Here is a 24,571-nt window from a genome sequence, read left to right as displayed (position 1 = left end):
TTTCCCTGGTTTTTGCACACAGAACATGTGTTTATTGCTCTTGTCACACTGTCTCCTGAAGTATAGGTGTATTGAAGTTGAATATTATTTTCATAAAAGTCACTATGGAGAAGGGGAGAAGAGAGGCACAGTTCGGTTGTCTCAAGGAATAATTGGATTTGCCCAGTGAGTGGGAGAGTGGAGGTGGGAAATGACAACATGCCAAGAAGTATATTCAGTGGTGCATTTGATTCCAAATTTGTCAGGCATATATTTTTAATAACTTTGTGCCTGTTATCATTATTTTAATAGAGACCTAATTCTTAGAATGGGGTTCACTGTTCAGTTTTCTCTTCAGGAAGGTTGGCAAATGGGATCTTCTCATGGCTCAGTGTTGCCACCTACCATGTGCTGTACGGAGTGTCAATCTTCAAAAATTAGAAGGCAATAAAACACATTTCAGACTTCAACAAGGAGTGTTTGATCTGTCCCTCTACAAGGTTGCAGGTCCTCAGGGTGGGCGTTATAAGCATCTGTCATCACTGTGTGCTCTAGAGTACCAAGATACTGGTTCCAGTGATTTCTGGTGATAAAAAATGCTAGTCAAAAATACCACTTTCCCTTTGCTCCCTTGAAAATGAGCCTCCTCGAAAACATTTGCTGCCTGCACAAGGGGATCTGAATAATTGCTACATTCACGTTTATGTTAGAGAGAATTCTCGAGGAAGGCACTTCAGGGGATGTTTGTGAATGTGGTGAGGCTTTTGGATCTCTCTTTGGCCCACTAGTCTCAGTACGGGTTTTGGCTCATGTCAGTGATACAGAAAACCTAATAATTTTTATGTCTCCAGAATTGCGTTTGCAGGCTGCTGGCTATTTCATATTCTAAAGCTTGTTTCTGCATTTAGAAGGACACCAAAGAATAGCGGTAGACACTGACATGCCTTTACCTCCATGCCAGAAAAGGATTGACAGGTTCCAGCTTTGTTTGTGGATAGACTTAGATTGAGTCTTATTCTGATTCCCTTCAGTGGCTTTGACAAGTCTTATTTGGAAGATGAAGTAGCACAGTTATTGAACTGCCATCCTGTTGTTCCTGGTTTGAATGGTAAGAGCCACAAAATCATCCATACATATGTAGGATATAAGATTTCACCCACTTTCCCCATAAATTATTGTTTAGACAATTAGGGACAGAAAAATATGAAAAATGCAGGTGTTATTACCAGACTTTCCTTTTTTTTTTAACATAAGATGATCAAATTTTTAAAGTGTTTTATCTATTAATTAGAGTATTTCTTCCCTGTATCGGTCAATTAATATCCACAATAAAAAACCTTTATTGACTACATGGATCTTAAATTTCCAGGAATGTCAAAATCATGCACTGTTTATTTGTTCATCTATTGCTTCATCCTGTTCCACAGTGGATTTGAGGCAGCTCATGGGAAAGGGATAAAATCTGAATAAAAAATAAAACAATCAGCACCAGTGAGAGTATAAGTTATATATTAGGAGATTAAGCCTAAGGAGAATGAGAACAGCCTGGTACTATTTCTGTTAAGCTAAAAAGCCATTTCATTGGACAAGTTGATGTAGCCATTTTTTTAAAGCTACTTGGAAGTTGCTCTCGGTTTTGGAAAGCTCTTTGTAAACATGGCTGCTTCATGTCCCTGACATTTCAGCTGAACTTTAAAAATTACTTTTTTTTTTTTTCTTCCAACCTCTACCTGACCTCCAGCACACACCCACTTCCTCTGAACCAAGGAGGTGTCAATACCGAAAGTATTTTATCAAGCACAGTTGCTGTTTTTCTGGAAATGCTGTAGCCTGGACGCCAGCCGGGCATTTGGGAAGCCTGAATGTGGGAGGGTTATTTTGGAAACTCTTTCATTAAGGCCCTTGTGAGCCGTTCCAGGGACTCACACTCGGATGGGCTTTGATGATAGGAGGACCAAGAAAAGAAGTGCTGAAGTGGAAGAGGGGGGCAGAAGTTCCCCTCTCACAAGCCAGCAGATTGCCCGGTAACTTTCCTTCCACAACTCCTATTTCCAACCTCTCCTCCAGACCTCCAGGCTCTGTGTTGCCTTCTGGAGATCTGGCATGCTAAAGGTCGTCCTGAAAGAATGCTGCTTAGATAGGCTCCTGGGAAGCTGGTTCAAAGGATGGGGCTGGGATGCAGACTTGACTGGACCAGGGAGGCTGGGTTGGGCAGGTTGCTTTCAGCCTCAGAGCAAGTTGTAATCTTGTGCTGAGATGTGGCTCTGCCTTTGCTTGTTACAACCAACCAGAGGTCTGGAGCTGGGAGAGCCCTCCTCCCCCACTCTCACAAACACACAGACATGAAGTAAGGTGTCATGTGACAATGAGATAACCTCTGATTACATCTCCAGCCGTGACCTCTCCCCTGAGCGGAGACTGCCACAGTTCACTGCCTTTGGGACGTCTCCGCAAGGAACTCTAATGGCCACCTCAAACCTAATGTGTCCAAAACAGAGTTCTTGGTTCATTTTAATGCCTCCTCTTCCCTTTGATTTCGTGTCCCCTCAGGCTTAATCATCTCAGGAAAATGCACTGGCATCCAGTCTGTTGCTGAGACTAAAACTTGGGAGTCTTCTTTGCTTGTCTTTTTCTTTCACCCCTGTCATAAATCCCTTCGGTAGTGAAATTGGCTCTTTCTTTCACCTCTGTCATAAATCCCTTCGGTAATGAAATTGGCACCAAGACATTTTGCACAACTGAATCCCCTTCAGCATTTTCACTGTTGCCATCTTACCAGCCACCTCCCTCTCTCGCCTGTACTCCTGCAGTGGTCTCTTTACCTGGTGTTTCTATGTTTCCCCACTTTTCAAAGGCATTGGAGTGGTGCTGCAGTCAGACCATCTGGGTTTGCATATTGGATACTCCACTTACTGTAATGGACAAGTTACCTCATCTCTCTGTGCCTGGGTTTTGTCATCTGTAAAACTGGGATAATATAGTACTCATATCAAAAATTTTCATGGGGATTAAAGGAGATCCTACATATAAAGGTCTTTGGACAGGTCAGAGCACATAGTGAAAGCACTAAAGAAACACTAGTTTTTTGTTTATTGTCCCCAGAACCCAGGCCATTCTCCATATAAAAGCCACAGAAGTCCCTTTAGAAAGTAACTCAGATCAGGCCTCTTCCATGGCACGATCTTTTCTTTTAAACCCTTCCATGGCTTCCTATTGCATTTGGAAGAGAATCCAAATTCCCACCACGTATTCCATGGTCCTCCATCGCCCTCACTGTCTGATTCCCCAGCCTCACCTTTTGCTATCCTCCCCACTGGTCCCTGAGTTCCAGCCTCACTGTCCTTCCATCCCAGGAATGCACTTATGTAGTTTGTTCCCAGTCTTGTGCCTGACATGCTCTTCCCATAGATCATAGTTTAAATGCTACGTCTTAGAGGCCTTTCCTGATACATACCCTGAACCTGCATATCACTCAATCATATCACTGTTTTATTTTCTTCATATCAATCTCTGAAATTCTTTGTTTACTTGTTTATCTTTATTTTTGTGCCTCTGTCTCTTTTGTCATTCACTTCTGTATCTTCTGTGCCTACAATGTCTGACTGTAGAAGGCTCTGATAAGTGTTTATCCATTGAATGAATAATGATCACCACCATTTATTTAGTACCTACTGTGTCCCACACACTTACAAATTCTGTTATTTCATCCTCATGGCAATACTTACAAGGGTGGGTATTTTTAACTACATTTTAGAGTTGAGGAAATAGTGGCTCAGGGAAGCTGGTAAGTGGTGAGCCCAGATTTTAACTCAGGTCTGGCTGAGTCTGTGGAGTGTTTAGGTGATAACACTAGTGAATTCAGAGAGTTCATACCTGGCTTGTGAGTACAGGTGAGGCCAGACAGGTTTCAAAAGTATACCATCTTCATCCTTGTAAAAGAAAATGGTTTTAGAGCACTTCCCACGTACTAAGTGCTTCCTTTACTTGTATTTTCCTTTTTCTGGCATTCTTCGTCATGCCCTACTTTTGTTGTAATTTTATTGAGGTTTCATAAGAGGTATCAATTGGATTCGTTCAGCTTCAATTATGAATTGATTCAAGCCTACTTGGGTGACACCTGGTAGAAGGTAAGGGGAGACAAGTATGTTTGGCCCTCTGGGCTTTTTAGCTTTTAATGTATCAAAGTGTGGGCTCCAGACCACACACAGCCAAGTCACCTGGGGTACTGGCTAAAATGCATATTCCTGGGCTCACCCTAGACCTTTGCCATGCCATTCTCTGGGTATGGATCCCTGGAATCTGCTTTTTAAAATAATCCCCTGGAGGTTTTTCTGATTAAAATGGATGTATGAAGATCATTGGTCATAGACATGTGATCTAGCTAATTAGGTGTTTTATGATTTGGTTTTCTTGATTTTTAAAAAATCTGTATAGATTTTATAGCTTTATCTTTTATAGTTTTATAGGTATATATTTAGTTATAAATTCATTTTAGCAAAACTCTCATTTGGGTGGCTTTTGGTCTCCAACCATGGAGCAAGTAGGCTTTTTTCCCATCCTGTTGACCCCTAATCTCCAAGTCCCAGGCCCAAGCTGGCTTCCTTGGTCAGTGTTCAGTCTTTCCTGCTTAGGTGAAGCAGGCTTCCTCATTTCTGTCCCTTAGCTGATGCCTGGCTGGTGGAGGCTGGTTTTTTCTCGAGGTGGCTCTATAGTTGTACAAGAGTGGACTTTCTCATACATTTGGCCCCATTAAAGTCATTTTTAAAAATCAGGTTTGTTCTTATTAGTTCCTTCCCAGAATCAATTCTGGAATAATCAAAATTGCCACCTCTTGAAGTCTGTGCTTTCCTCCCCTCCATTGACTCTCTAAACAAAGGCCCCATGTTTTAATAGACACCATAACAGTAAAATTAGCTTTATTAGACTCTAGGTGGATTTAAAATGTAACCTAATGGCAGCTCTGTCTGGCTTGGAAGTCATGTGTTTTATTTTGAGCAGAGAATATAGTTAGTTGCAGTGCCTGGTAGGGGATTAAATGATTATTGAATTAAAGTGGCCAAATAACACAAGCATCCTTCATCTGTAGATGTTGCCCAGTGGTTTTTGCCCATTGTATTTTGAGAAACCTGGGCCCCCAGCTTGGAGGTTTAATCCCACCTGCTTTCTGTCCTTGACTTAAGAGTTCCTGAGCTATGCCACAAGAGAAATTCAGCACAGTTATCTTTCCCACTTCAGCTCCTTCATCTGGTTTGTGAGCACTCTAGGTTCTGGGAAAGCTTGAAATGTGAGGCAAATTGCAGTTTACCAGCCTTGTGCCTAAGGACCCACAACTAGCCAGCTCCTTCTCCCCCTAAAAGTTCCAGCATATACTTTCATTAAATAACACCCTACACTGAGGTGATGCTGTTCACTTTGTTGTAATGCTTTTATATCCACCCCCTTAAAAGAAAAGGAGAGCCTTTATCAGACTGTTTAACAGAGGGAAACTGAGGCACAGATCATCCAACCAGTTACTGGCTGAGCCCAGTCTAATTTATAGCCTGTTCTTTTTCTACTGGTCCTTGCCTGTGTGCTTGGTTGCACCATCAGGTCTGGAAAAAGCAGGCTGAACAGTTTTTGGTCCTTAGGACCAAGGGTATACGCCTTACATTTTGTCAGCTTATTAAGAATCCAGAATATTTGGTAGAGATTTTCAGGGGTAGGGGAGATCCAGTAGTGGATGGTCGTGGCTGCTTCATTTTGAACCCTTTAGTCTAAGCTTCTAGGCATTATTATAAGCACAGCCCAGGAGGTAAATGTAAAAATAATTTTCTTGCCAGTTTTTCCTGCATGGTATCCTAGCGACGATGTACTGTCTGTCCTTGGATGTTGGGGCACCAACTGGGGCAGTATCAGAGCTTACAGAGGGGAGGGATATGAAGGGCATGGTCAGAGTTGCCTCTTTTAAGGTCAAGGCATAGTTTCTTTTTATCTTTTGGAGAGTTTTTAACCCGCTTATTTTTAGGGAGCATTTTATTTTCTGATTACCAAGATAATATATGTTTATTGTCAGACAACTTGGAAAACATAGAAAATCCCAAGGAAGGAAATTAATTTCAACATTGTTAACATTTTAGTAAATATCCTTCTGGTAGTCTTTTTTCTGAACTGTCATACAATGGTTCTAAACTCAGAGTGTAAGGGAAAAGAATCTCATAAAGTCAAAATTACCCTAAACCACCATGGACAATAATTTTTATACTCTAAATTTTGGAAACCACTGAACTGGACTCAAGGAGAGAACAACTGAAAACCCTATATGAAATGACAAGTTGAGGGAAAAAAACATTCTACCTTTAAGATTACTATCAAATTCCTAATGGTGAGTAGATGGTGGAGAATTGAACTGTGTTCCTATCTGTAAGGTTTATTCCATTCTGTTTTAATACCAAGCTTCTGTAACTTGAATATTGGTTAGTAGATTTACTTGTGAGGATGACATGCCATGATGGCATCACATTTTGCTCCAGGGGGTAGGTTCTGAGTCAATCAGTGAGGAAAATGAACACAGTGCAACTCCGCCATAGGTGCTTACCACCCTGGCAACACACACACGTGCACACACACACACACAGAGTTGGGATCATTTGTTTTGTAACCTTTGTTTTGTTTTATTCAACAGTAAATATTCTATTTATTATTTTTTCAAGTTGCATATATTCAGTTGTAAAGATGTCCCACAGTTTATTAACCAATCTCCTGTACATTGTACATTTAGGTTATTTCTAATTATTTGCTGTTATAAAAATGGTGAAATGAACAACCTTGTGGATAAACCTTTGCATTCATCCATAATTATGTCTTGAGGATAAATTCTTAGATGTGGAATCGATGGTTCAAATGATATGTACATTTTTAAGGCTTTTAATTCATATTGCTAATTTTTCCCCGGGAACATTGTATGCTTCCTTCAAAGCATCTATTTCCCAGCATTACTGGAAGTTATTATTCAAGAGTCTTCCATAGCATGCCTTTTTTTTTTTTTTGGATGACCCAGAGCTTCTATTCATTGTCTGGCCAATTTATCCTGGAAAGAATAAAAGAAATGAGGCTAGAGATGATAAATGCTGGTGGCCAGGTTCATGCGGGAGGGACAGAGACAGATAACAGGAAAAGGATGAGCTTGGAGACCATATCTTTACTCCTGCCTCCAAGTTATCTTCAGCAGACATCTAAAGACAATATTACTTAATACTTAAAGGGCATATGTAGTTTTAAGAGCATGTTCAATATTGTAATTTTTGATTTGGAAAATGATTTGATGTCTTATCATATGTAGATGCTACAGAACAGGAATGACAGTTGTATATTTCTCCAAAAGGGAGTATGGGTTTTAAAAAATAAATGGAGAAACACTGTCCTAATCCAACCCCTCATATTAGATAGAGAAACTGAAATCAGCGAGTGGAAGGGATTTCTGTAGAGCCACACAGCAAACTGGTGATGCAGTTGGAGTCAGAAGTAAAAGCTCCCAACTCCCTGTTCAGAGCTCTTTCATTGAGGTGGGAGAGCATGGTTCAGGGAGAGATGAGAAAACAGACATAAGGGTCTCTTTGGACCCTTATGACGAGAGACGGCCAGGCTCTCTTCCAGGGCCTGTGAGCTGCCCCATGCCCCCTCCTGGACAAAGGTCCCGGTGTCTCCAGCATGGCAGTTCACTTCTGCTTGATCATCACCATCTGTGAATGGGAGTGAGCTTACACTTTAATAACCAGGGTCTTTGCCTGAACTTTCCCTCCTCCTGGATAATTTCTCCTCATCATGCCTCAGCAGCTCAAATGTCACCTCCTCAGGGAAGCCTTTCCTGACTGCCAAGATAGTTGGGGGTCTCTGTGTGCATTCTTATAGCACCTGCTACCTTGAATACCCTTGTAACAATTATAATTACCTTGCTTTGCATTTAATATCTCTCTCCCTGACTAGACTGAATGGTCTATGAGTGTAGGTTGTTTATCTTCTGTGTGTTGCTCCTGGCACATATTGAGCCTTAAATGCTTGAATGTTTGCCTATTTGTATGCATGCTAATGAGTGAATTAAGTGTGTGTATGTGTGTGTGGTGGGCTGCTAAGCAGTGCTGCTTCTGATTGCCTGCAGAACCAGGAGAGCTGTCCCTTATTGCCAAGGGCATTAAAAGAAGAGAGAAAGAGGGGCTGGCCCAGTGGGGCAAGCAGTTAAGTGCGAGCTATCCGCTGTGGCGGCCCAGGGTTCGCAGGTTCAGATCCCAGGTGTGCACCGACGCACTGCTTGTTAAGCCATGCTGTGGCGGCATTCCATATAAAGTAGAGGAAGATGGGCACAGATGTTAGCCCAGGGCCAGTCTTCCTCAGCCAAAAAAAAAAAAAAAAGGATTGGCAGATGTTAGCACAGGGCTGATCTCACAAAAAAAAAAAAAAAAAGAGAGAAAGAAAGAATACCCAGTTGAGACTGCTATGTAGAGACAAGCCAGAGGGTATGGTCTGCTTCACTGGGTGCTGGAGAGCCGCCTCCTGGGTGATGGGGTCAGCAACCACATCAACCAAGCATTCATTCCTGGCTTGCCAGAATCAGCCCGGCAATTTAATAGAGGTGGTTAGAGAGGAGCCTCCTTGAGTCATTCTGGTGAAGAGAATTCAAGGTCAGGCCTCTCTCCTTGGCGGGGAGAGGACAGCAACGTGGGTCACCCGCAGCCTGGTCTTCACAGTAGATGGGCACTTGCGACAAGGGCTGTAAGGTCTGCTGGTGGGTGGCTGGGCTCCAGAGCAGCCCTGCTGTTAGGCGGCAGGTCCTGCCCCCTCCACCGGTTTCCTTCCTCCTCCTTGGTCTCCCTACCCGCTCCTGCTTGCAGCATCCTCTGCAAGGAGAGGAATGTGCCGCGCTGGGACGCGCTGTCCTGCTGGAGCGGCGGCACGCGGGGCGCGCTCTGGACCGCCAGGGTCCGCCGTCTGGCGCCGCGCCACGTGCTCTGATCTGCGCTGATGTCAAGTGGGTGTGGGCTCTTAGGGAAGGCCCAGGCGAGGACGAGGAGGGCGCGCGATGCGCCGCGGGCGCGCTGAGGCCCCAGCGCTCTCCGCCGCCCAGTGCTGCTGACCGGTGGCCGGCCCGGGCTCGCGGAGTGGGCGCATGGAGCCACGGCGCTGCCCGCCCAGGGACGCTTGCCCCGCCGCCCTGGAGGGCTGGCAGGGGCCGCCGCGGGGGACCTGCAGGTGTGTCCGCGCGCCGTAACTTTCGGGGGGCTGCGGGGTGTTGGGTCGGCAGGGTGCACGGTGCACGGGCTGTATTGGGGGGTGCTTTTGTGCCTGGCCGCTGGCGTTACGGGAGCTGGTTTGTCCCCGGCCGGCCATCGGCGTGGGAGCCGCAGCTTGCCGCTGGAGTTTTCAGCGAGAGAATTCATTGAGCCGGCGCCGGGCTTTGGGTTACTCATTGGGAAGGGCGCCGAGGGAGCTGCCTTGTTGTTTTGAGAATTGAGTCTCCAAGTACAGCCTGCGTTCATGGTGACAGGATTCTCTCTCAGCAGACAGGGCGGCTTCCCGAAATCGGCTGTGGTTGGGGACACTGGTCAGTGGGGGGGGGGAGTGGGCAGAGGCAACCTCCCCACCCGTTCCGCCCCGCGCGCCCGCCCCTCCTCCCCCTCTTTACCCCCATCCCACCCTCCTTCTGGTTGGGAGCCGGCTAAGGAGGAGGTAAGGGGTCAGCTTCCCGCCGTTGACAGGTCTGGTTTCAGACACACCTTCCCGGAGGAATGCGGAGGCTTTGTTCCAGGCGCCCGTCCCAGCCCTGAGCCCAGAAGCCCGCGGGCGTGGGGCCGGGGCTCCGGTGCCATTACTCATCTTTTATGGCAACGCCGGCGAGCTCCCGGGTAGGCAAGTTAATTATTAGTGTGTCTAGGCTTTAGAGAGAGAATCTGGAAATGAGGTTGGTGGGTTGCAGGTTTTTCTTTACCTTTTTTGGCGTTGGCAGTCAAGGTTTAAGCCCAAGGTATTGCAGCCTAGTTCCTGAGAAAGATGCTGGTATTCCCCCAGTGACTGGCACTCCGAGGAAGGGATCCCTCTTCACCATCTATGGGACAGCCCGTCTCCTTTGGGAGGACAGAAAGGGAGCATCTCCAGGTTTTTATCTGCTTTTAAACCAGCGGGTCCCCTTCCTCCTTTGCCTTGCGCAACTAACCTTCCCACCCCTGCCTCAGAGCAGCTTCCTGATGAAGCTTCCAGGCCAGGTGTGTGAGACCTGAGTCCTCAGCCGGCAGTCTGAAGCCTAATGAAAAGTGCTGCCCTGTCCCAGCCCCAGTGCCTGAAAACCTCTGCACCTGCTCGACAAGTGGCCTTGGGTGTATTTCAAGCCCCTGGTCTCTAAGACTGTGGGCAGAAGCAAAAGTGTCTGCCCGGTGGTCACCTCACCTGCTCTCCCAGTGCCCTCTGCGCCCAGAGAGGGAGGAGGTCGAGGTGGGGAAGAGCTGAGGGCGGAGTTCCCTCAGAGTGGTTTCAGTTTCCCTTCCCGCATGGCTGGGAGAAGGTGGATTCTAGGACTGGTAGTCTCACCAGGTGTGCTCTATGTGTGCTGGGGTATTTCCGGGGGCCCCTATTGAATGGGAATGGAAGGGCTCAGGCTTAAATAGAGGACTGTGGATGGGGCTTGGCTTTGGGGAGGTGGGTTGCATGGGGGCTGGTTGAAGGCAGGCCTGAGGAGATTTTTGCCTCAGCTGGAGCCTGAGGAGAGTCGCCAAACTCAGCCGTCCTGGCAGCATTGTGACTTAGAGACCTGGGAAGCTGTTCTTTCTTTGTCAGCTTAGAATAGAGTCCTCAGCTTTGTAAGCTAAAGGGTTAGTGGATCTGTAGAGTAAGTGTGATGAGAAAATTAGCATGTCTTGGAAGTTGACACTCTTAGGAGTACAAGAGGGAGCCGGGCTTATGGGGGTGAGGAGTGTGTAGAAGGGGGATGGGCATATGGTGGTGAGAGGTGTGTAGAGGGGGGTGGGCTTATGGGGGTGAGGAGTGTGTAGAGCGGGATGGGCTTATGGGGGTGAGGAGTGTGTAGAGGGGGGATGGGCACATGGGGATGAGGAGTGTGTAGAGGGGGGATGGGCATGTGGGGATGAGGAGTGTGTAGGGGGGATGGGCATATGGGGGTACGGAGTGTGTACAGGGGGATGGGCATATGGGGATGAGGAGTGTGTAGGGGGGATGGGCATATGGGGGTGAGAGATGTGTAGAGAGGGATGGACTTATAGGGGTGAAGAGTGTAGGTATTACAGAGTGGGCTGGCTGAGTTTTCCCGGTTCTTGTTCGGCGTCGCAAAAGACTTTGTGAGCGAACACACCAAGTCAAGTTCAAAGCAAGAAGAGATTTGTTTGTAAAGCGAAAGTACACTCCAAGAGAGGGAGCAGGCAGGCTCGAGGTGAGCAACTGTGCCGGGGCTTGCATAATTTTTAGGTTATATAGGTGGTGGAGGGGTATAGGAGGAGATTGAAGGGGGTCTGTCCAATTGGCTTGTTGCCCCCTCCCAACATGAGGGAGTTTTTTCCCTTAGATGGCCCTTGGTGGATCTGTCATGGCTTCTAGGCCCCGCAAGGGGGGGTGAAAACCGCAATGTAAATTTATTATGATTTTAGTATAATGAGGGTGAGGTTAGGGGGCAGCAGGTGGAAGCTAGCTCTGTGCATGAGCGAGCTGCAAAACAGGACGTTGTTGGTGTTGAAGGGGGCCCTCCGAAGAGGCTGCTTCTATTGTGATTTGTCAGCTTTTCTCCCTTCCCCTGCTCATGTCTGACTTACTACAGTATTCCCCCCTCAAGAGATCTGGGCCCTTGGAATCTTACAAGGGAGTAGGGGTGGAGGTCAGATCTTCTGTAGCTGCTTCCTGCTGGTAGGGGTTGTAGGCCTACCTGAGAGTCCCAGAACCTCTTGCTCTCTGTCAGGGGAGAAGGGCTAAAAGGAAGTTTCGGTTTTGCTCCTCGGTGGCTCTGAGTTGGATGTCAGTCCATGGAAGGTGGCACGTGCATCATCTGATGGCTGACGGTTGGGCCTGTATCCCTATTGGAGGACTGTTTGTAGTCTGATGGCCTCTGGGTGAGAGGAAACAAATTTAACAAGTAAGTTAAAAATACAGGGTCCAAATATGAGAAGACAGAGGATGATGATAATAGGGGCCTAGGAGAGTTTGTAACCACTCAATGGGCAGGATTGATTTTGCTTTGGTCCACAACATGGTTGCAATTTCAAAGGGGTTAGGGGAGCCCATGGTGGTATTGGGAGTAAATACCAGTTGTTTGAAACAGGCCCAGCAGTCCGTCAGATTGTATATTCCGGATATTGCTTGTACCCGTTGCCATACAGAGTTATGTCTCCAAGAGAGGGGTTTGCTGTGGGTCAAGAGGATGTAAAAAGTGGAAAGAACGAGGAATGGGAGTAGGAGGAGGTGTATGTGGGGCGGGTTTACTTATCTCTCAGTGGCCTGCTCACAAGAGTACTCAGGGCTGGAGTTTGCCTTGGGGTCCTGCTGAGAGTGGAAGGGTGTAGGCTTTATCCTAGTCATATGTATCCAGCTGGAGATGCCCTGTAATGTTACAGCTGTAGGACTGCTTAGCAACACCTGATATGGCCCTTTCCTTTTAGGCTATAGTTGGTCCCCGGGGAAGTCTTTCTTTTGTGGTTTTAACATGAGTGGTCTTAGTGTTAATTTCGTAGTTTTCTCAAGAGCAGTGAGTTAGTCTCCTGGGGTGCACCCCTCCTGATGTTGGTTCCCAACTGTGAATTACCATAGAAGAGTCTCTGAGGCAAGTGAGGGGTTGATTAAAGCTCCTGAGTTTTGTATGCCCATTTATCCCGGTTACAGGAGAAGAGTTGAGGGACAACGGCCCTGGGGTATGGGTGACGGCAGAGTAGGTGGCTCCCGTATCCAGTAAGAAAGTAACAGCCTTACCTGCCACGTCAAAGGTTATCTGAGGCTCCTGTGGTGTGATGGCGAGTGTGAGCCAAGGGACCTTGGGCCCTGTCAGTCATCCTCGTGAGACGATAGGATTCGGGTTGTCCCCGGCCCTGGAGAGAGCTGGGGGCAGTCCTTCCTCCAGTAAGCCTTAAGTCTATGGAGTGGACAAGGTGTGGTGGGCACGACTTAGTCTGAGGACGTTCCTGCTTCCAATGCCCCTCTTGTCCACAGAGGTGACGGTTTTCTTGCTTAGAGCTCTGGCGAGGGCAGTGGCTCTGACCAGGGCTTCCCGGGTCCTGCCCTTGCCTTAGGGCCTTTCACCAGGTAACCCTGAGGTGGCTTGGCGGCCAAAGCCATGGCCAACAGTGGGGCCTTATATTTAGTTTTCTCAGCTTTCTCTGCCTCCTTTGTCCGGTCCCAATTGTTAGACACCCTAAAGGCCATGTCCATCAACTGATTGATGGGTGTTTGGGGTCCCAGAGTAGCCTTTTGTAATTTTCTCCTGAGGTTTGGGGTTGACTGGGTTATAAAATGCATCCCTAAAAGAGTTCTACAAGTGGACAGGATGACATGCATGTCAGCCCAGGTTAGGCTGAATGAGAGTGTTAAACCCTCAAATTTTTAACAAAGTGAGAGTGATCCTCTGAAAATCTACCGAGCTTGTTTTGGCCGCCACTTAGGTCAGCCATGGAGAAGGGCACATGGAGCCACATCGTTCCTCCCTCAGGACTAGGGACCTCACGCAAGGGGAGGGACTTGAGGATTGTGAAAGGAGGGTGGCACTTTTTAGATCTGGTGTTCCTGCCCTGGGCACTTGGAGATCTGAAAAGTTAAGTGTAGGTTGAAATTGATATAGGTAAGGGGTAGCAGATTTAGGAGATGTGTGGCAAATCTAGCAATCTGTAAGATTTTGTCCCTTTGCTATAGTTGGTGACGTTGCGTAAGATAATTATCATACCCAGTCTTGCAGCACGTGAACAAAAGGACGAGGGAAAGAAGCAACACGTGAGGTGGAAGAAAACGAAGGGAAAGTGCCAAGGGGCACCAGAAGAAGCTCACTCACCTGCGGTCAGGTGAGAACTTGGCCAAATTGTGTTGCGCGCAGACTTTGGTCTCAATTTGGTGGTGAGGAGCACTTTCTGAGGTCCCATCTGGATCTTTAGAGAATTTTCCTAATTTTTGCTGGCACTGCACCAGTTCGGACATAGAAAAGGGTACCTGCACTCATATGGTCCCTGCCTGGCCATTGGCTAATTTGTGGAGGGGGTATAGTCCAGATGGGACTTCCCTGTTAGTTTGAGGGGGTGCCGTGGGCAAGGGAGGCTGATAAGCTGGCAGTGACATAGGGGTGGGGTAGGTGTGAGCCCTGATTTTGGGTCTTTTGGTTGAGAAGGGGCCTCAGTCTCCTCAGTCCTGAGGGCCACCAATAGTGTCGGGTGTATTTTGGGTCATGGGCCGACACTTCTCTGTGCATGTGTTGTATTAATAGGGTCATCCCTTAGAGCCACCAAGGCCTGAACGTAGGGGATTTTTGATCATTTCCCTTCACCTCTGTAAAACAGGTCCAATTGCAATAAGGTATTATAATTTAGGCTGCCCTTCTCTGGCCAGATTTTTCCGTCCCCTAACTTATATTGTGGCCATGCCGTATTACAGAAGAAAATGAGTTTTTTCCTCTTGAGGCTGTCCAGAGACAGTTGCTCCCGATTCTTAAGGATGCACACCAGACGGGAGGTTTTTGGGATGGATGCTGTAGAACCCATACTCTTCAGGGAGAGGTTCCTCTTGCAAAAAGAGGTATGGATGCTATAACTGATAGCCTGGTTTGTAGTGCTCACGGGAAAGTAGGAACCCTGGGACTCTAACCCAGGGTACTCTGGGACTCTAACCTGGAGCATGGGGGCTTGGGCCCATTCCAGAACTTGAGGTCAGGAGAAAGTGGGAACCCTGGGACTCTAACCCAGAGTGTGCGGGCTCAGGCCCATTCCTGGATTTGAGGAGTTTGGGTTTGTAGTACTCATAACCTTCAGGGAGAGTGTGAGGGGCAGCCAAGGGAGAGTGGGCGTCCCCATCGTCCCCCTGCCCTGACCAGATCACATACTGCTGAGGGAGCTGGGAGTGACCCTTTGTCCCTCTAGCAGGTTCCCTGGGACTCGCCATACCCAGGGCACTCCGGGACTCGCCATACCCAGAGTGTACGGAGTGTGGGACTTGCCATACCCACTATATGCGATCTCCCTGTTGGCCCCGACATCTCGGTGGCTGGTGTCCTATCCCCCATGGGCGCCCATGAAGACGAGGACCTTCCTGAGGTTTACGGTACAACCTATGGCCAATTATACTGGGCCTCCAAGAGCCCCAGAGTACCCCGGGTTAGAGTCCCAGGGTTCCTACTTTCCCCTACGTACTGTAAACCAGACTATCAATTATAGCATCCATACCTCTTCTTGCAGGAGGAACCTCCCCCCGAAGAGCATGGGCTCTACAGGGTTCTCGAGGGTGAATGATTCACCCTCGTTCATGGGTAAATCTGTTTGGGACGTAGTGTCCTGATGGAACATTGCCCTCAAGCAGTCCCATAAAGCCTGATCTATAAGTCTCCATAGTATTTGGTGGCTGGTGATGGTCGCTAAGGTAGGGGGTGTTTGAGTCAAACTGACCTGGCTTTGTCTGATCCATAAAAATTTGTGGATTTCTCTAAGTTTATCAGATGTCCAGGTAGAACTGACTGTCATATGTATGTCACAGAGAATTTTGACCCGGTGGCATTTTATGAAGTGCCTAATGAAATAGACCCGTAAGCTAAAATCCTGATGTTGGGGGTCTCTAACTCAATCAAAAAAAGGGCTCATAACCCAACCGTTTGTGGCCCGCACAAGTGCAACGCTTAGGCGAAAAGGAACAGGACCAGAGTGACAGCTTGCAGAGAAGTTCGCAGACTTTAGAGCCCCACTGCCCGCTGAAAAGGACATCAAAATAAACATGGGCAGCAGCAGCAGAGACAAGGCAAGGGGGAGGCTTTGGTTCCCCCATGACGGGAAAAGACAAAGATGGGAGTAAGAAACGTCAGAGACAGAGAGAAGTAAGGAGGCCTGGTTGTGGGTGATCTAGGTGCCTAAAAGGGGACGTTGCCATGGGGTGGGAATGTGTGTGCTTGACTGGGTTCCTGTTTGTGGCATGGACATTGTCTTGTGGCTGGTGGGGACTAAGATTTAACCCTGTTCCATGACCAGCTCATCCTGTCACAGGTGACTTCTTTTAGGTGGTGAGCGCCCTGATGGCTTTTAACTGCTCAACCTGTGCCCACCCTGTGTGCGGCTTTTTGCGCTCTTGTCAGGCCAGAAAAGAGAAATAGGGGAGGAAGAGAGAGATTTGGTAGTGTGACAGAGAGGAGGACAATTCCTCTAGCGCAAGGGAGGCGAGGAATGTAGACTCACCACTGGTTGATTGTCAGTTGTTTATACCCTCCCGGCTGGCTCGCCAAAGATGTTACTGGGTGGGCTGGCTGGGTTTTCCAGGTTCTTGTTCGGCATCGCAAAAGAATTTGTGAGTGAACACACGAAGTAATGTTCAAAGCAAGAAGGGGTTTATTTGCAAAGCGAAAGTACACTCCAAGAGAGGGAGCAGGCAGGCTCGAGGTGAGCAACTACGCTAGGGCTTGAGTAATTTTTAGGTTACATAGGTGGTGGAGGGGTATAGGAGGGGATTGAAGGGGGTCTGTCCAATTGGCTTGTTGTCCCCTCCCTCATGTCGGAAGGGGGAGTATTTTCCCTTAGATGGCCCTTGGTGGAACTATCATGGCTTCTGTCCCCCGCAAGGGCGATCAAAACCGCAATGTAAATTTATTATGATTTTAGTATAATGAAGGTGAGGTTAGGGGGCAGCAGGTGGAAGCTAGCTCTGTGCGTGAGCGAGCTGCGAAACAGGATGTTTTTGGTGTTGAAGGGGGCCCTCCGAAGAGGCTGCTTCTATTGTGGTTTGTCAGCTTTTCTCCCTTCCCCTGCTCATGTCTGACTTACTAGCTGCCTACAACAAAGCAAGGGAGATTTTAGCATTGGCTGTGGGCTGTGCATTGTATCAGAGGTTCTCTGAGACAGGCAACTATAGTACCCCACGTCCCTCCCCCTAATTTTCTGTCCCCTTCCTCAGTGACTTGGCTTGCTGGGTTCACCTTCCTCCTGGCTCTGGTTTCCAGGGCTGGACTGTTCTGATGGCTGTCCAGGGACACATAGTCTCCGTCTCACCCCAGCCTTCCAGGGAGGAAATGATGAAGGAGCGCTTGGCTTCAGAGGCTGCTTCCGTGCCACCTGTCCTCCCACTTGGGTTTGTTGTGTGTACATTCAGTGGTACCCCTCCCCCCAACACATGATTTTAAAGTGCCACCTTCTCCAGCAGTGCCCCAAGCTGCTGGTGATCTGCTGGCACTCTGCAAGTTGAGGGTTTGGAGACGGCGGTGATTAAGGACAAGTTTTTTCTATTATGAGAAATCTGCCCAAGGCTGCCATCTAATGTCTGCTCACCTTGCAGACATGTTGGTCATGGCCGAGTATTCACTGATAATGGCCTAACCACTGCCTGGGGAAGCTACTCAAGGTGATTCTGTAAAGAGTAGATGGCAGTAGGGTCCCTGGGGCACTGAGAGGTGAGAAGGAGCCGGGCAGGTCACTGTGGGTGGTAGAGTCAGAGGACTGAGCAGGGCTGGTTGGAGATTCCTCCGTGGGTCCTGTTCCTAATCTCTGTGCTGGGCAGAGCAGGCTGTGATGAGTCCAGCATCAGCTGAGGCCTCTGTCCTGGGCCCTGACTGCCCCTGTGACCTGGGAAAAGGCACAGCCTGTTTCTGTACACCAGCTCCTCAACTTTGTCTTCTCTCTTCCCTCTTAACGGAGGCACTGGGGTTGATGGTGGCTGTTACTGTGTTCCTCAGTAGCAGGCTTGGCGAGGAGCCTCTTCCTGGGATGGGCAGCAGGAGAAAGTACCCAGGCTAAGAGAGAGGTGCTCTGAATCACATAAGATCAAGAGAAGAAACAGAATCAAGACCCTGGCAGCCTTTGCAGTCTGGATTTGCAAAAGCACAAAATTCCTCCCTCGGTTTTATACTGTCTCGGAAGAGAAAAGAGGCTAGTCTTCCAGGCTTGTGCCCTGTGGGTATGTATCCAGGAGGAAGGGGAGAGAGAACGAGGGGTTACTTGAGGCAGATGGTGTTTGGCACTTTCTCTGCAGATGATTTCAAACTGGATTCGTGTCTCTGCGCCTCTCTGAGTCTCAGTTTCCTTGCCTGTTAAAGAGGGATGAAGGTACCTCTCTTCACCTCCCCCCCAGGATAATTGTGAGGATTGTGTGAGATGTTTGTAAAGGATTTAACATAGTGCTTGTTAATTGGTAGCTACTTTTTATTAATTAAAGGTAACTAGAGGATCCTTGGAACAGCAGCTGAGAGAGTTGTTTTATTATGTCGAAAATGAGAATGTCAGAAATGCCCTTTTGTGCCCACCCCAGAGGCCATACTCGGGCTCCTAGGGTCAGATGTGAGGACTGTCCTGGAAGAGTGTCATCTCACCTTCACATCAAACCTGTTTTCCAGCCTCAGATTATTGAGAGATGCTTTGGAGACGTGTGATTATCCCTGACTGCAGGCATACAGCGCAGCTAAACTGGAGAGGTAGCATGCTCATGCTCCTGCTAAAGCAGCTGTCTCTGGTTCAGCCACGATTATCGGATGTTAGTTCTAAGAGCAACTGGGTTCGCGGCACTTTTAGCTATGTAACTATGGACAAGTCCTTTATCTCTTTGAGTCAGTGTCCTGTGAGAATAAAACCTGCTTCACACAGTTCTTATGATCAAATGGGATAATGTATGCAAAACTGTAATGCAGCATGCAAGTAATTATTGGTAGCTTACTATGTACCAGACACTGTTCTCAGTGCTTTCATGTATTATCTCATTTAATTCTCATAACAATTTATGATGCAGTTGATTATTGCCCACATTTTATTGATGAGAAAGTTGAACTGTTAGGAATTGTAATCGTTATTGTTGGGTAACTGACCCCCTGTGGAAATCATGCATCTGAAGACCTCTGTCTCCCAGAGTAAGGAATAAATGGAAGTTTCTGCAAATATGTTTCCACACTGCCTTTCTTCCATTGACCTAACATCCCAAGATAATTTTGGATATAAGTCTATAAAATGAGTAAAAGAGGTCGTTATTGGTCAGTTTGTTCTTTTGGTGCTTCTCTCTTGTCCTCTCTGCCCCCTCATCCACAGGCTCTACAGGGCTTATGGACACGACACCTTGCTGTGCCTTTTAAGTGTTGTCTGTGTGGGACTATGACCGTCTGTGCTCACTCGCCTAATGGTGCCTTTTAGGAATGAGGGTGCTGGTGGATCAAAGATAGTTGATATTAGGATGGTGATGCAAGGTATATAAAAGGGATTGTACATGAGTTTCCTCAGTGCTGGGCAACGCCTAGATGCTGAGAACCGGTTGTATCTCCTTCTGACTTGAGTGTAATTCATGTAAATAAACTAAATGTTTATGGATTAAAAAAAGAGGTTACCAGTTTGATTTGACTTCAGGCAGGGGAAATGTTTGGTTTAGAGCCAACGATCAGGCTGCAAGTTTTCAAGGTCCCATCTTTCTGGTTCGCTGTTTTGCCTCATTCTCTCTACTCCAAACGATCTGCCAGTGAGCACTCAGGTCTGAAGTTTTAAATGTGTTAGGGAAAAAAACAAGGAAGAAAGAAACAAAACACCCTGTGAAAATAAGGGCTCACAGCTGGTGGTGTTTCAAACACTGGTGGTGCTCATTAACAGAGAGTTATGATCACAGCCTCAAATTCGTTCTCATTACTTTTGCAGCACGTTTATAGGATAAGAAAAAGGCTGCAGCTTTGTGGGTTATTATTTCTTTTTATGACAAGAATAACATTTATGAGGGTATGACACAAAATAAAGGAATAAAGGTCTGGTTAGGAATAAAAAGTGAAAAGCGACTGGTGGGGCTCCAGGCATGCTCCAGAGATTCCAGAGCTCTCGTCTGCAGTGATAGGGTTTTCATGGCATGGCCCCGGGTGCCCTGGCTCCTGGCAGCCCGGTGATGTCATCAGAGTGGCTATTGTTCCTGTCATTTTGTTGGAAAGTGGAGTGATTTGCCTGAGGTCAGGTAGCCAGATATGTAATGGGGGACTGGACCGCAGGTCTCCGACTTTCTCACTCGGAGTAAGCAGTCTCACTTATCCTTGTTATAATTTAAATAATTTTTCCTATTATGTACACGTTGCGGAAAGTTTAGAATGTTGCAAAGGAAGATAGAAGGGAGGAATCATGGCCCAAGCACCAAAGACAACCACTGTTTACTTTTTGGTGGATTTCTAAAGACTTTTTTTTTTTTTTTTTTAGGAAGAGGGAACATTTGGTTTTTGTCAGGGAAGATTTGCTTGTTATTTATACATCTCTGGGCACAGCTAGTTTCCTCACGTGGAGCAGGCACTCTTTCTGGAAGTCTTGATTCCTTACAGATTCAGGTCGAAATCTTTATTTTGTGTGATGCACTGAGCTAGGCACAGCCAGGGAGTGGAAGATGAGCAAGGCGTTCCTGCCTTCAGAGAGTTTACAGTTGAGTGGGAGAGGCCGACGTGTACTCCACCGCTTAGTACAGGCATGATAGTAATAGTGGAGAGCGGTTGTAGCCAGCCGGTTCCAAGTGCTTTACACAAGTTACTCACACTTAATCTCCAACCTTGTGAAGGAGGTATTACCCATTTTACAACTGTGGAAACTACGAGGTTAAATGGCTTGCCTCAGGTGATAAAACCAACACCCACTCAAGCTGAGATTCAAATCCAGGTTGTCCCATTACAAAACCAAGTACCCGCGGTGATGAAAAACTGCTGATATAATAAATCCCGTGAAAGAGAAGCAGGAAGTCAGAGCCTTTCGAGATGAGGGAAAGTATGGCATATACTCTGTCATTCTCTCTCTCATCTTTTTCCTCTATCTGGTTTTAAGATGAATGATTCTAGGGCTGGCTCCGTGGCTTGGCAGTTAAGTGCGCGCCCTCTGATGCTGGCGGCCCGGGTTCGGATCCCGGGCACGCCCCAAGGCACCACTTCTCCGTCCAACCCAAGGCCGAGTCCCACGTACAGCAACTAGAAGGATGTGAACCTATGACATACAGCTATCTACTGGGGCTTTGGGGGGAAAAAATGAATAAATAAAATCTTAAAAAAAAAAAAGATGAATGATTCTAATTATTTTGAGTGGTATTGATTACCTTTTTAAAAAGTTCCCTGCTTGGATTCTTTTGCTTATTTGGACTACTTGATAATAAATCTCAGAATCTCAGAACTGGAAGGAAATGGAAAAGTTGTCTACACCATCCTCCTTAGTATTTGGAGGAAACTTGAGTCCCAGAGAAGGGAATGACCTGGGCATACATAATATTTTTAATTAAGCCAGGATCAGAAATCAGGTTTTTTCACCAGTGTTTTCCAAAGTGTGACAGGATATGGGATAATACAGGAGTGAATATTTTTTTTAATTGTTTTATACATGAGTATATGATTTTTTTCATGTGTGTTTGAAGAGAAATATAGCTAGAACATTGAACTCATCGTTTGGCGGCTATTATTGCTTAGGATGTCGCTCAAGTCTGTGTGGTCTATTTAAAAAAAAGTAGAAGTACAGGTTTGACAGGAACGTGGCAGAAATCATGGAGGTGCGTGTGGGCTGTCTGTGGATAACATTAGGAAATTCATGCATATACACCAATTTGCACCCTCTGAGAGGATGTACTTGCTTTGCCAGCTTTATTCTTTCAGTGGCAGGAAGAAGGGGGCCAGCTCCACCCTGGGCATTTTACCTGTGGGTATTAATGGGTTCATCGTGTTTATATTGAGAAAGCTCAGAGAGGTTGATTAATAAGCCCATGGTCACAAAGGATAGATTGGAGAGGCAGGGTTCAGATCCCAGCTTGGTTCGTTCCATTGCCCCTCCTTACTTGCCACATTCCACAAAGTGGGTGAGCCCTGGACCCAGCCTGCCCTTTTCCTCTGAGGTTCTGACACCTTCTTGTTCAGGTACCAGGCTCAAATGGAAACGAATGTTGTTGGGTTGCTAGGTTGCTGCTTTAGCCTGCTAATTTAAAGCTTGATTTTGATAGAATTTCAAATAATGTGCTGTATTTATAATATGTGGTATTTATCAAATCTGACTCATGCTGGTAAGTGATAGAACCCTTATCCTGCTTCCTTTTGGTTTCTGTTCACATTGTGATGACGCTGTGTGGATTGTGAGCTCCAGGAAGACATAGACTATGCCTGTCAGTCTGTCTAAAGGGCAATTACCGGCTGGTTTTTGAGATTGATTCATCTATTCATGCTTTCAGAGTTCAGAGAATCAACTGTAGGTTTTTATCTAGAGTGGAGTGTGGAGTGTAAATGTGGGCTGCTTCCACGCTAACCAAAGAAACCCAAAGTTGTAGGTTATGGAGAGAGGGCCCTATTTGAGAGATTTTGGCTAGAACAGGGAGTCTAGACTTTGGGTCCCTCCTAAACCAGCTGGAAGGTTCTACTTATCAGTGGTTTAGAACCACATTGAACATGGTCTCTTGCGCGAGGCAGGCAGTCCATGACGATCTGCTATGCGCTAGGTGCTGTGATAGTGCCATAGGCCAAATGCCGGCCCCTGCCCAAAAGATGTCCACGTTCTAATCCCCAGAACCTGCGAATATGTCACCTTATGTGGTAAAAGGGACTTGGCAGGTGTGATTAAGTGAAGGATCCTGGGATGAGGAGGTTATCCTGGATTATCGGGGTGAGCCCAATGTAATCGGACGGGTCCTTCTGGGAGGGTCAGAGTGAGGAGAAGGGAACATGACAACAGTAGCAGAGGTCGGAGTGACTCGGGGCCGTGGGCAGGGAATGCAGGCATGGATCCTCCTCTGGAGCCTCCAGAAGGAACGCAGCCCTGCTGACACTTTGATTTTAGTCCGGTGAAACAGATTTTGGACTTCTGACCTCCAGAACTGTAAAATGATAAATTTGTGTTTTTTTAAGACACTGGATTTGTGGTAATTTGTTACAGTAGCAGTAGGAAACCAATCCAGATGGGTACTGAAGATCAAACAGTGAATATAGTGCAGTCCCTGTCTTCAGTGGCTCTCAGTCTGGTGGGGGAGACAGGAAGTACAGAGCCAATTTTGATAATCATGGCAAACACTGCAATAGGAATCTGTGGGACCTAATCCAGCCTGGAGAGATAAGGGAAGACTTCCTGGGTGAGTTGACCTCAGAGGTGCCACTGAAGGAGACTTAGGGAATGAAGCAGGGCAAGGAAGAGCCTTGATGGCAGAGAGAAGAGCATCGTCAAAGTCATCTCAGTAAGATCTGAAAACTAAGTGGAGGCTACTGGCCAGGCCTTGCAAAGTAAAAAGCTGGTTCCATCTGAGTTGGCGCAGGCCCTCATGGCCCTGTTTTCAGACTAAAGCCTTTCGGGCCCTTGTGCAGTGGGGAGAGGAGAAGGAAAAGTCCTGCTGCTCTGCCTTCAGGGTTGTGTGATAATAGACCTGACAGCATCCCAGGCCCCTGCTAGCTCTTTATATATATTATCCCATTTAATCCTCACAACAACTGCAAGGTGAGACTGTTATCTTCTTCATGTTATGATTGCGGAAAATGAGACTTACGTATGAGCCCAAGGCACACAGCTTGTAAGTAGTGGGGGTGAGATTTGAACCCAGGCCTCCAGGCTTCAGAGCCCAAGTTCTTAGTATTCTTGTCTGTGGTGGAAAGATCACTAGGCCTGACAGAAGTCAGTGACCTGACTTCTATTGCTAGCTCTGCTGCTTATCCGACTTAGGACAGGTTAGCCTACTCTCCAAGCTTGGTTTTCTCATCTGTAAAAGAGGTAAATGCCTGCCTACTTCAGAGATGTTGTGAGCATAAAGGACATCCTGGTAGAATGTGTTTTTGCTGTGAACTACAGGACCCCTTCCTCTTACCAGAGTTTCAGACACCTCCAGAGAGGGCTTTGTCAGTGAGTGCCATCTCGCAGAGCATCTTCCTTAAGGGTCGTGAGGCAGGTTGGGGAATTGGCCACAGTGGATCCACATGTGGCTGTTGTGTGTATCCATGGGTAGTGGTGGAGGTAGAAAGTGGGCAAGAAACAGTGACTGGCCTCTCTCAGGGTACCAAGAGTGGGGGTGTAAGTCTGGAAGGAAGAAGTGTGGTCTGCGTTGTGTTCCCTACAAAGATGCTGATACTAGAGATGACTGAGGAGGAAACCTTTCCTGACTTGGAGCTGAGCAAGCAGCATTTAGTCTCAGCCCTGCCACTGACTGTCTGTGTGATTTGAGGCAAGTTGATGTGAGTTCTGGAGCCTCAGTCTTGCATGTGTAAAATAGGGCTAGTGATTCCTACTTTGCAAAATATGTGAAAGCACCCTGCCCAATTCCTGGCATATAGTGGACATTCAGTAAATAGTGACCATCTCTAAATCTGGCAGTTCGAGACTTCTAAGCGTTAATCCAATAAATCCCAGTTCTTTGCAGGATTCCACCTTTCTCCCTTGCCTTTCAGACTCACTCAGGCATGTTGTAATTGGATGTGAAGGAGGGTCTGGCCACAGAATGAGAGCCCCGTGAATCTTTGAGGGGG

General features: G+C 47.1%; 1 protein-coding gene across 11 annotated transcripts in view; it reads left to right on the top strand.

Moving 5' to 3' along the window:
* PLEKHA7 (pleckstrin homology domain containing A7) overlaps positions 1 to 24,571 on the top strand; it is a 214,422-nt gene that overhangs the window by 66,859 nt on the left and 122,992 nt on the right. For 2 of the 11 annotated variants that reach the window (XM_058546057.1, XM_058546055.1), the window contains exon 1: positions 9,362 to 9,854. The exons of 4 other annotated variants lie outside the window; for them this stretch is intronic. In XM_058546057.1, coding sequence (XP_058402040.1) covers positions 9,487 to 9,854 — 368 coding nt within the window. In that variant the 5' untranslated portion in view covers positions 9,362 to 9,486. Of the gene's footprint in view, positions 1 to 8,762; positions 9,202 to 9,351; positions 9,855 to 24,571 lie in introns of those variants that run through there. 5 more of the 11 variants (XM_058546061.1, XM_058546066.1, XM_058546052.1 and 2 more) reach the window with 5 other exon arrangements.

This window comes from Diceros bicornis, chromosome 7, assembly GCF_020826845.1.
Source record: "Diceros bicornis minor isolate mBicDic1 chromosome 7, mDicBic1.mat.cur, whole genome shotgun sequence".
Taxonomy (NCBI): Eukaryota; Metazoa; Chordata; class Mammalia; order Perissodactyla; family Rhinocerotidae; genus Diceros; species Diceros bicornis.
This window is presented reverse-complemented; position numbering and strand designations above follow the sequence as displayed.